Source organism: Myzus persicae, unplaced genomic scaffold, assembly GCF_001856785.1.
Source record: "Myzus persicae strain clone G006 unplaced genomic scaffold, MPER_G0061.0, whole genome shotgun sequence".
Classification (NCBI taxonomy): domain Eukaryota; kingdom Metazoa; phylum Arthropoda; class Insecta; order Hemiptera; family Aphididae; genus Myzus; species Myzus persicae.
The window spans coordinates 143,231-156,095 of NW_019104094.1; the positions used below are offsets into that span (position 1 = coordinate 143,231).

The 12,865-nt window shown below is 33.6% G+C and overlaps 2 protein-coding genes across 2 annotated transcripts; both read right to left on the reverse strand.

Moving 5' to 3' along the window:
• Positions 1-4,422: 4,422 nt before the first annotated feature.
• Positions 4,423-8,493, reverse strand: LOC111038672. Its single transcript, XM_022321874.1, has 2 exons — positions 7,751-8,493; positions 4,423-6,285 (listed from the first exon to the last, which is right to left on the reverse strand). Exons 1-2 carry the CDS (start codon positions 8,264-8,266, stop codon positions 5,698-5,700), a joined length of 1,104 nt encoding a protein of 367 aa, XP_022177566.1. The 5' UTR covers positions 8,267-8,493; the 3' UTR covers positions 4,423-5,697.
• A 2,232-nt stretch (positions 8,494-10,725) lies between these two features.
• On the reverse strand, positions 10,726-12,842 carry LOC111038675 (uncharacterized oxidoreductase SSP1627-like). Its single transcript, XM_022321876.1, has 6 exons — positions 12,697-12,842; positions 12,325-12,632; positions 11,531-11,775; positions 11,224-11,457; positions 10,989-11,147; positions 10,726-10,928 (listed from the first exon to the last, which is right to left on the reverse strand). The coding sequence occupies exons 1-6, from the start codon at positions 12,825-12,827 to the stop codon at positions 10,785-10,787; spliced, it is 1,221 nt and encodes a 406-aa protein (XP_022177568.1). The 5' UTR covers positions 12,828-12,842; the 3' UTR covers positions 10,726-10,784.
• Between the last annotated feature and the right edge of the window lie 23 nt (positions 12,843-12,865).

Sequence of the window (12,865 nt, forward strand, 5' to 3'; positions counted from 1 at the left end):
GAATGATGACGTTTCGTTTGACTGCTATATTTTTGTTGTACGCAAACCTGACGGTTCTGAAGAGAATTGGTTCAGAGGACGTGAATTCGCCAACTTTCTTGGATATAAAAGCACTGGAAGCGCTGTTACTCGTAATGTAGACCCCGAATACCGTTGCTCGTGGAGTAGTTTAATTCGAGCGAATGACGACGTCCCCGTTCCCAATAATTTGCAACCAAGCAATGTTTTCATATCGGGACTTGGATTGTACACCTGGGTCATGCGTAGTACAAAACCAGAAGCCGTACAGTTCAAGCGATGGTTATTAGGTGCTGATGTGCGACCGTCACTCGTTGGACAACTGTTTTATGAATATGTTATGGACCACAGAGATGCCGAAAGCCTATCAGAAATAACATCGGATAGTTTGCGGGGACATGTGTATCTGGCGACGACGGGGCGGTATCAAGCGGTCAATATGTACAAAATAGGTTTTACCGCGAACCCCGAACAAAGACTTTCCCGACTCAACGCGGTCCGCAATAGTGACGATAAGTTCTGGTACGTGTGCACTTGGCCGACAAATGATTGTCGGGCTGCGGAACAACGCGTTTTCGATCGATTGACGGAATACAGAATAGAGAGGGAGTTTTTCCGGTTCACGGACGATGAGAATGCCGTGGATCTCATAAGACACGTCATCATGCCAACTGAATGAAACTAACATGTGTATTTTTTTTTTTGTTTAACACCTATAGTTGATATATCATATTGATAGTTGAAAATTGTAATATAAATTATTATTCATGACGTCAATGCTGTATACACAATATTATGTGTCACATGAGTATGAGTTTGACGACGATCAGGCAAACGCTGACCCGCCGGCCGTCCGCCCGCCGTTTCTCGGTCGCGATCTCGCGGACGCCGATAGAGACGCCGCGGACGTTGCGATAACGAACGACACACTTTGATATTTTCACCAAACCGTAAACTTAGGCCGGAGCTATACACGGCTTATTCCGCTGCCTTTCCGACCGGTATAGCCCATCATAATTTAAAACAATGTAAAATTTTTAGTATGCGTTAGATTTGAATTTAATTTTATTTTTGCGGATTTTTCCTGACCTGCACTTAACACATCTAAAAAAAATTACGATTACGCTGTGATTGTACGTTATCTTCGATTGTTGTCCTGACCTTGACATTCGAGTCCGAGTGCGATTACACGGTACCTACTAAAAATATTTGTTACTAAGCGCATTGGAATGCCTTTGGTATTTTGTCTCGAGAAAATATGTAATCATTACAGTGTCCAATGTTTTTTTTCGATATTGTCATATTGTAACACACGTGCGATTTCAGATTTTTGTATGGATCTATTATGTCAAAACCTTAATAGGTACATCATTAAAGAATATTTGACAGTGAAATTGTACTCTTTGTATTAAACAGAATTTTTTCAAGTAACCATCATAGTGAAGAAAAAAATAATTATGGAAAATTTAATTTGCCTATAAATAGTTCAACACATATCAAAATATTTTGAAAATATTATGGAGTATAGAAAATACTTACATACATATTCAGTGAAAATGTCATGTATCTACGGTCATTGCACCAACTAGATTCACTTTCCTATCAGAAACGCTACTATTTAAGAATATCGAAATATTTTTTCTGCAAGAAACCGTGATAACAAACAAAAAAAACCACATCATTGTAAAATCAATATATTCGCAATATACAGTATATCCGCTCAGAATCTAAAATATCATACGTTTTCTAATTGTTGAACTATTGCTTGTTATTGTTCTAAATTAAATGATAATATTACAAATATTACTAAAAGTGTGAATAGAACGAAAAAATACTATACGATTTTAGAGTCTTCGATAATTCGATATAATATATTGTACCCTGACCTAACCTGACATGATCATTATTATCAATCACAGACGAGCCGCAGGTGACGAGATCATCTAAACTTATACATATTGAACTTGCTACAAATTATTGTGATACTTTGACAATTACAGGTTTAAATTTAATTAGAAAAAATATTCATGATGCCAAGTCTTCTTTACTGCCAAATGTAGGTTACCCCTGTGCCACCAATGAAGTCCATAATATTTTGAAAACAGTTAAAATCATCAAGACAGACAATAAGATAAACCATTTTTAATTTCAATAATATAGAATCATATATAATCGTAAAGATGCCGTCGAAAAAAATTAAAGCATTTTTACTGTTCCATAAAGTGATGACAGTCACAAATAGAAAAACATTTTTAAAAATTACACACATCATTGTAAAATCAATACTTTCATAGCTCCGCTCAGAATCTAAAACTTTTTTCACAAGAGAAATATTTTCATTTTGTTATCATTATTATTCCGAAACGGTGAAAAAAATAGAATATAAAAAACAGACTCGGCGGTATTGAGTACAGTAAACACACACTGTAGATAAAGAAATGTATATTAAATCCATATATTATATAAACTCTAATTTATCTACATTTAATTCATCTTCATTATTATCATTTTACACAGAACTGCTCTGCATCACGGAGATATTACAAAAAACTACATATTATAATTAACTGTTCTTTTGACTATTGGGGATGTTAAGAGCAAGGTATATACACATACATTTATATATATATATCTACCTTGGTTAAGAGAAAAAATTCATCTCCGCAAAAAAAATCAATTTTATGGAATCTGGTATAGCCTCTCATTTGTTAAAATGTATAGACGTTTTGAGTGTTTTGACTGTATACTCCATAAAAATGAACTGTCGGTGTTTCTTGTTTCGAACATCGATATACGTCTATTTAATTTATCACCAAGCACGCTGTTTACTCGTACGTCTGCAGTATTCACGTTGTAAACTGGTAATATTTTACCACACTGGTTGGTGTTCATGGAAATCGTACTACGGTTGCTAGCATAATGTATACAATACGTCAATACCGCACCAAATTTGGTTGCTGTTTAGTAATACCCACAGCACGGACATTTATCCAGTACACGTCGTAATGTACGAACGGATATAAAATCATTAGTTCGATTAACCGAAGAACATTAATTCAACGATGTTATGGTTATGCTTCGTTCCAGCCACAACAATTAATAACATCGTTAATCATAATTGATGTCTGTTTTTTAAATTAATCATTATCTTAGAAGTAATGTGTAGATCAACTTATATACATTTTTTTATTATAAGACACAATCAAATCGTAGTGGAATATAAATTTAATTTAATAGAAATGTGTAATTATAAAAAAAAAAAAAAAAATATGAAAATAAAATATAATATAAAAATAAAATATAATATAAAAATAAGATATAGCATAAAAAATATAATATAATATGTGAAATAAATTTACTACAAAATAAAGTATACTTAAGATAAATTATGATGAAAAATATTGTGCGACACATTTTAGAGTTGCGATTTACATTGGTTGTAAACATTGCAACCTTTAAATGTTTAGTATAATACCCACAATCGACTTTATTTTGAAAAGTTATAATTATAATCGGTGTTATTTGTAGCATCCGTATTTATAGTTTCCAATGTTTGTCTTACTTCTTTGTCTATACTACTGTGAATATTATTACAAATGAATGTCGTACATATAAGACAATTGTTTACATTTAACAAAAATAGGAGATTTTTGACATAAATCAAAAACAATAATATAACTGAAAACAAAAAGTCAATCAATTCGATATCGAAAACTCTATTGTTGACATCGACTAACCGGGTGAACTGTGTTTGCAGCGTGTTTAAGCAAAAACTGTATTTTAGCAGGAACAAAAAGAAAACAAACAAAAAATAAAGCAGTTGTAATAAATATTAAATACTAGGACATCAACAAAGTCACAGATAAAATAAATAGTGGTAAATAATGACGCAACAGAACAGTGAAGACTAATTTTTAACCATAAAGGAATAATTCTGTAATTATGATATATTTTAATCTGTATATCTGTGAGTTCGAAGTCTAAAAAAAGTGGGATGAGCAATTTTTAGTTTTACTGCGATGTTGCCACATTTATTGATAAGTAATGCGCAAACAAGTATTTTAACGTTTTTAATTTTATCAATTGCAAAATGCTTAGTTTGCTTTCCATATATTTATTGCTATTAATTAAATTATTATTATTTATTTTAATACTAGTAAAATAATTGTTAATATGATTAAAATTCTTTGTATATTATGCTGGCTAAATGCCATGATTCACTTTTTATACATCCAGTTGCTTCGCTGCACTTTCGATCAACGCGGTTTCGACACTCGATCGTTTTACACACGCTGAAGCGTTGTTATCGTTGCCACACGAATTTGCCGTTTCTTCCTCCTGTTCCCCGGTACCGTTTTGCCTTTTTAGATTTGTAAACTCAATAATATGTGTCTCGGTTTTTTGTTTTTTCATGTTATCGTTTATGGTCTTCAACCTTTCTTTCAACAACGTATATATGATGTCTTTCGTATTTCGATCTCGACGTGCCAATTGATATATGAACACGTCTTGTGCACATTTAACACTGTATTCGTTTTTAAAGTCTTTGTTCAATTGTACCCATTCTTCTTGCAAGCCTTGTTCTGTTTTTAAATGTAACGGGTTTATTTATTCTGATGTTTTTTGCATAAAACTTTCAAAGTCTTCGTCCCGTTCAAAGGTATTAGACACGGACTCCAGATTACATACAGTATTCAAGAATGTAAGATGTTTTGAGAAAATGGAATTTTCTCTGCTGTGCATGGATTCCGGAAAGTTGGGTTCACGTAAAAATTCATGAATCCATACACAGCTTTCCAGTGGGCTGAGTGTTGCTAAACTTGTTACAGTATTTTTAATTTTCAATAGAAACGATAATGTGGAATCATCGGTTTTGTTTATTTTTTGTTTTAGTATGGTTGTTGGTATCTTTTTCGTATGTACTAAATGTTTTAATTGTTCCCGTGCCGCTAAACGTTCATTGACCGTGTCTAGGGTCAGCGAATGTATAGACGTGTGCAAAACATCCTGAGTTTGAGGAGGTACATCGTAAAACGTATAGTTACCATTTATCATTTTTTCTTTTATTTTATCTAAAGTCAACGGTTTCAAATCAGTAACATCAAAATTCAGCACTGTAGACACGAGATATTGTATGGGTTGTGGTATGGCTACTCTGTTGATGTTCTCCGAGGACGTCACTCGAGAAATGGCTACGTATAAATCCCGGTACGTGGACTTGGTAAATATGAAAGAAACTCTGTACGGTATTGTCCGCCCCTGGCTCATGTATATCGACATACTGAAAGCCGGATACAGTGGAAAATTGAATAAATCACCACAAATCTCGAATCCGGTCTTCAACAAGTACATTGCATGTTTTTCAAACACCGCCTCAGTACATATACATCTTAGGATTCTTTTTAATTCTTTGGTCTTAGAAATCTCTACTATGACGCATTGGATTTGACCGTCTGTTGATAATTCAAGGGTTTTTAGAGTGCACAACGTACGTTCACTAAATTTATGTAAGAAATAAGCGTTTCCGATAATTAATGGTAAAAAAGTCAAGTATTTTCCGGGATACCATTTTTTATATTCTTCTGACACACCAGTATTGCCATTCGCAATAGCAGTTAAGGCTTTGTAATACTGCACCGTTGGGTATGGTAAACAATATTCTGAATTACGCATGTGCAATTAGTTTACACTGTTTTTGATAATATACCAATAGGACGTTGGTACAATTTTCTCCGTCACCAACAAATTCAGTTGTTCAGTGAGATCACTGGGATATTTCGCGATAATAGTGTCCGATAGTTCTAGAGATTTTATTATATTTTGGTAGAACATCGCACTCACAAGAGCGTAACCCCAAGCGTCGAGAACGTTGTCGTTAGAAAGTGTACCAATAAAATTTACTTTTTCGTTGTAAGACGTGTCTGAACACCGATCGTTCCGTGAAAGATTGAAAGTTATGGTGGAAAAAGCCGAGACGATATCGTACGCCGAACACTGTCCTGCATGCGTTGAATTATGTATGTTTTCTATTTGATTTTTGTTCCCACAGATCACAGCTCCGATACGGTATCTATACAAAGTAATCATTATTATCAATAGAAACGGTTTTGAGATGACAGTGTACTCGTCCAGTATGAGCAACGGATGTCTGAAATCGTCCTCGCCCGGGTCTACAATCAGACATCGTATTAAATTTACTATAGCGTTTAAGAAATGTTCGACACTCATGGGCATGCTCAATTCTTGTTCGAGCCTTTCATAATCCACCATACTTAATCGGAACACGCGCATTATGAACTGTGCGACAGTGTAACCGTTGGCCGAAAATCTATACATGTGCACAAGATCGCGTTTGTATATAACGACATTTGGAGGTATCGACGTATCGAACATATGATTGGCTAACGTCAGCATGGTGAACGTTTTTCCAGTGCCCGGATCGCCTTGTACAACTATGATTTTGTTGGGATTTTCTTTGACGCAATCGAAAACGGCCGCTTGGTCGGAATTTAAATTTTTACGCACGTACAGCTGTCGTTGATGTTTTATCTCTTCCAGGTCATCTTCCGGAGTGGTTTTCGATGATCTGTATTGATATTGTATGTTCTTGGTGAAAGGTATTTAGTAGCGAATACCGGTGAAACTGTCCAACACTGTTGTTGTATGGCTGGAAGACGGCGTAGTGGTGTCCAACATTGGCGGCACATCATCAATCGTTAACTTGTCAATAGTTTCCTCGCATATATCACCAATGTTTACGGTTGCAGGAGCTAAGAAATCCATTATTAACACTTTATAGTTTAGAAAAAAATTATTAAACAATGTTCACTGAGCACAACAAATATTCACTGTGGCACCAATGGTGCAGTAATAATAAACAGTATTAATACTAATGGTTTCAGAAATAATTAATCACGTAGTTGTATAAACGTAGGTATCGTCTATACACAAGCCATTAAAGAACTTATGACAGCTACTGTCAGGTTTGCGCTTATGACGCTTATGTAGGATGAGGCCCTTCGAGTGTCAATGGCGTCAACCGACCGGGTAGTCGTATCCCCTCCAAACATCCAAATGCCGCCGAGTGCCGACGACGACCGACCTAAGTGGACAAGACAAATTAATATGTAATCGGCTGCCGTGAAAGTTGCGAGCCACCAATCGAGAATTTGGTGGGGGTTAATACCAACCAATCTATTATAGTATAGATTACTAAAAAAATGCAATATCACGTACTCCGTACTCGCAATACGATCGTCGATCACTACGTTGAAAAAAATATTTGCATGTACGTCATAGATAAAAGATATACGTACAGCTGAAACGTCGAGTTATATCGACAATTTACATTTCAGTGTTACTTTTTACAATAGAATTATATACGGGAAGGCCAATTTTTAAGTAGAAAAAAATTACGATGTTATCGCAGCTGCATGACGCATCATCACTGGAAAAGTTGTCGAAAATAACATTTAAAAAAAAATAGAAAATACAAACATAGTACTTATGTAATATAACTAACAACTACACATCAACGTTGAACTTCGTACAATGTAGCATGCTAAGTCGATTTACGATTACCCTGTCGAAATTTAGTTTGTACGGAAATAGGTACACTTTTAAACACTTATTTTTTTTTTAATTGATAACAAATGTCTCGGCGAATAAGTATAATTTATAACTATACCAAAAAAAAAAACTAAAAAACCTAAAACAAAAAACTTTANTCCACCATACTTAATCGGAACACGCGCATTATGAACTGTGCGACAGTGTAACCGTTGGCCGAAAATCTATACATGTGCACAAGATCGCGTTTGTATATAACGACATTTGGAGGTATCGACGTATCGAACATATGATTGGCTAACGTCAGCATGGTGAACGTTTTTCCAGTGCCCGGATCGCCTTGTACAACTATGATTTTGTTGGGATTTTCTTTGACGCAATCGAAAACGGCCGCTTGGTCGGAATTTAAATTTTTACGCACGTACAGCTGTCGTTGATGTTTTATCTCTTCCAGGTCATCTTCCGGAGTGGTTTTCGATGATCTGTATTGATATTGTATGTTCTTGGTGAAAGGTATTTTGTAGCGAATACCGGTGAAACTGTCCAACACTGTTGTTGTATGGCTGGAAGACGGCGTAGTGGTGTCCAACATTGGCGGCACATCATCAATCGTTAACTTGTCAATAGTTTCCTCGCATATATCACCAATGTTTACGGTTGCAGGAGCTAAGAAATCCATTATTAACACTTTATAGTTTAGAAAAAAATTATTAAACAATGTTCACTGAGCACAACAAATATTCACTGTGGCACCAATGGTGCAGTAATAATAAACAGTATTAATACTAATGGTTTCAGAAATAATTAATCACGTAGTTGTATAAACGTAGGTATCGTCTATACACAAGCCATTAAAGAACGTGTGACAGCTACTGTCAGGTTTGCGCTTATGACGCTTATGTAGGATGAGGCCCTTCGAGTGTCAATGGCGTCAACCGACCGGGTAGTCGTATCCCCTCCAAACATCCAAATGCCGCCGAGTGCCGACGACGACCGACCTAAGTGGACAAGACAAATTAATATGTAATCGGCTGCCGTGAAAGTTGCGAGCCACCAATCGAGAATTTGGTGGGGGTTAATACCAACCAATCTATTATAGTATAGATTACTAAAAAAATGCAATATCACGTACTCCGTACTCGCAATACGATCGTCGATCACTACGTTGAAAAAAATATTTGCATGTACGTCATAGATAAAAGATATACGTACAGCTGAAACGTCGAGTTATATCGACAATTTACATTTCAGTGTTACTTTTTACAATAGAATTATATACGGGAAGGCCAATTTTTAAGTAGAAAAAAATTACGATGTTATCGCAGCTGCATGACGCATCATCACTGGAAAAGTTGTCGAAAATAACATTTAAAAAAAAATAGAAAATACAAACATAGTACTTATGTAATATAACTAACAACTACACATCAACGTTGAACTTCGTACAATGTAGCATGCTAAGTCGATTTACGATTACCCTGTCGAAATTTAGTTTGTACGGAAATAGGTACACTTTTAAACACTTATTTTTTTTTTAATTGATAACAAATGTCTCGGCGAATAAGTATAATTTATAACTATACCAAAAAAAAAAACTAAAAAACCTAAAACAAAAAACTTTATTTAAAAATCATAATATTATGATTTTAATTCTTCAAGAAATTATATTAGGTATAGTGTTGTTGCGCCGCGACCGCTCCTACAAGGGCGGCGGTTGTCGGCCGCGACTTTCGGGGTGTTGGAAGGTAAGGTTACTCATAATGTGAAATGTTTATACAATACAATAATTATAATACAATTAACGGACTTACGGACGCCGGGCGCCAGACATAATATATTAATCGCAAAACAGCGTATAGATATAACGATGGCAATAATAATAATAATGAGCGGGCCCGTAATCCGTATTACTCTTAATTATAAATCAAAACTTATTCGTCCGAATACATACAATATAAAATATATAATAATAATAAATGAGAACAAAAAAAGGTATGACCTGTACTGCTGTAGTGCTGTCTGCTACTCGGCATAACCACGCTGTAGTCTGGGCTGGTAAGGCGACAGCCTTTTGACGGGTGGCACGACTGGCACGTATGTAATTTTAATGGCAATGTCACAGTAAATTGATTATAATAATAAGATACTTCAAAATTCTCAAAAAAAATTTCTGCTTAATAATTAAAAATGAAAAAGGGAGGTTCCTATTTGAAAAACCTAAGTTTGTATTGTCACAGGATCATCCTTAAGTGGTGTAAAAAATTTGAATGATTCGAAAAATGGTCATAGTGTATTTAAAAATGCCAAAAATCTGAATTTTTATATGTATATATTAATGGATCATAAATTTCACCAACGTAAAATCTCATAGCTCTAATAGCATCAACTCTATTGAACCACCGTGTTTGACTTAACGGGTTTACAGTGAAGTTATTAATGTGTTAATAAATTAATAAATTTCAGTTTTTTGATAAATAAAATATTAGGAAATTTACTATTAAGACGCATAGTAATTTTTATCAGTAAGCATATACATATAAGTTATAAAAAAAAACCGGGAGTAGGTTATGCTCTGGCACGAAATTGTGAATTCGGACGTTCGGGAATGGTTTTAGTTCGTTCGTGGTTCAAAGATTCGGATATCAGTAGATAATATATTATTCGTTCATGTGGTTTATTGTTCAAATGAAAGGAATTAACGAAATGAACAAATCATATGAACGGGTTATTTGAATGACCCGATCCAAACGAACCAAATCGTTTAAAAGACTCGTTTTGCCCATCACTACTGTTGTAATAAGCTTTTAATTGTTAGTACTTAAAAATTAGGTTAAGTAAACAATTATACCATGACTCGATTATCACTGGACGTCGTAAGTAAATAAAAAGTATTACAATATTTTTGATGGTTGATTTATTGTGTACGTTCGAGTTATCAGCGTATACGACACTACTGTGAAAGCATGAGGGCAGTAGTTTGCTAGCCAACAGTAATACTCAACATGATATTTATTAGGCTATTTTACATATTTTACAAAATTGAAAAGTAATTATGCTAAAAGTTTTTATTTTTTTAACATGATTAAACTACATGATTCATTAAAAAAATAAAAATATATTTAAAACAATAAATAATATAAAATTAGAATACATTTTTTTTTTTGTACTATATGTGATTTACTTGTGATATTAAATATTTAAATTGGTAGCATTTTTGGTTCAATTAGAATTTCATTGACAGCACAAAATGATGGTTGTGTAACTGCAAATAAAACAGCTTCTGCGATATTTGATGGCTCAAGAATTTCATTATTAGAGCTGCAGTCATATCGCTTTAGAGCCTAAAATTAAAATTTTTTTATAACATCAGTATTGTATCAAATTCAGGAAACTATTTTTACCTCAAAATCACTAGTCCTATGTAATAATTCAGTTTTTACATCGCCAGGTTGAATGCAGGTGACTTTTATGTTATACTCAATCATCTCAGTTCTTAGTGCACTAGCTATGCCCTCCATGAAAAATTTTGTTCCTGAGTATACCCCTAAACCTGGAAATGACTTAAACATTTTATTGTCATTAATTTTTTTGTTTACACATAGAACTACCTTTACAAGTTCTCAGTTCACTACTTACTCTTCGGCCAGCATTTGACGTTATGTTTACAATGTGGCCAGAATTTCTTAATGTCATGGTAGGAAGAACAGCTCCAAGACAATTTAACATACCATTACAATTCACTTGCACCATTTCATCCCATTCGTCTATTTTACATTTATCAAATGTTGTATAAAACATTACTCCTGCATTTATTATCATTATATCAATTGGACCAATTGATTCTTCGATATTTTTAACCACTGTTTTCACCTATATAATATAATACAGAACAGCTATAACATCAGTTTATAAAGCAATATATAAGCCAAATAATTAAATTTACATTGATTGGATCAGTAACATCCATTTCATATGGAAAAACTGTGCTTTTGCTGGTCACACCAAGTGAAAAGATCTTATTTTTTAATTCCATCAGACGGTTGATTCGTCTTCCAGTTGGAATCACTATAGCTCCAGCTAATGCTAGGCTTTTAGTAATTTCATAACCGATTCCTGAAGAAGCTCCAGTAATAAGTACAACTCTTGACTTTAGAGATAATAACTGTGTTGGTAATGATTCCTCTGAAGCTAAAAAAAAAAGTTTAAATAATTTGTATTTATTTATACATAGGGCCATATTATAAAAGTTAAGTTCAACATATAAATGTTTAGTCACTCAAATATGAATCAATTAAATTTAATAGCTTGATGAGGAGCAGTCGTACACTTAATCTGCGGCAACACATAAATTCAAAATAAAAATAGTAGTTACCCCACCCCCGGGGCATGGCAGAAACCTACGGGTGCCCCATTCGAAATTCTGCCAAAAACAAACACACACGTGTTCCCCCCTACCGTCCCAAAAAATATACAATACAAACCTACAATACAAATTCTACTACAGCTAATGGCCTCAGTTGCCGAAGCTTAAGATTAATAAAAAAAAAAAAAAAAAAATAGTAGTAGTGTTATCTAAATGAAACATTTTTATTTTACTTCACTATTAAATATATTTTACATAACAAATGTATAATGTAAATAGAAACTATTGATGTTTTTTTTGATCCAGATAAAATATTTAAAATATTTGTTTTTATAAAACTACCTTCTGTTGTTAATATTATAAATTTAAATTACCTTTGTCTATGGCCATTTGGGGAATCAAATTCAAATTGGCTAATGTTTTCAATATTCTATGACATTCATTTCTGTCTAAATTTGGATACATTAAATTGGCAGAAGCTAAATACGTTTCGACATTTGTTTTTTTCACCGTTGATTGATTCTCTAAATAATTATTATTTTCTACAGTAGAATTTAATAGATAAGTAAGTGAAGCTAATTGAGGATAAAGAATTGAATTTTTTTCAATTATTTCTGACCATTTTTTGTAAGATACACATTCTAAATTGTATCCAACATCTTTCATTACTTTCCATAAATGTCTGCAAAAATAATAATATATCATTATCTAGATAAATACCGTTTCAAAACATAATAGGTACCTACTCTGAATTCAATGTGTCATTAACTAAATGGTAGATTTTTCCTGATGATTCATTTAAATTCTGTGACAGTTCTACAATAGTATTTGCAACAAAATCAACAGGTGTTAATTCAATCTGTAAATAATTTTGCATATTATTTGTTTGTCTTATAATTTATCCTCTTAAATTAT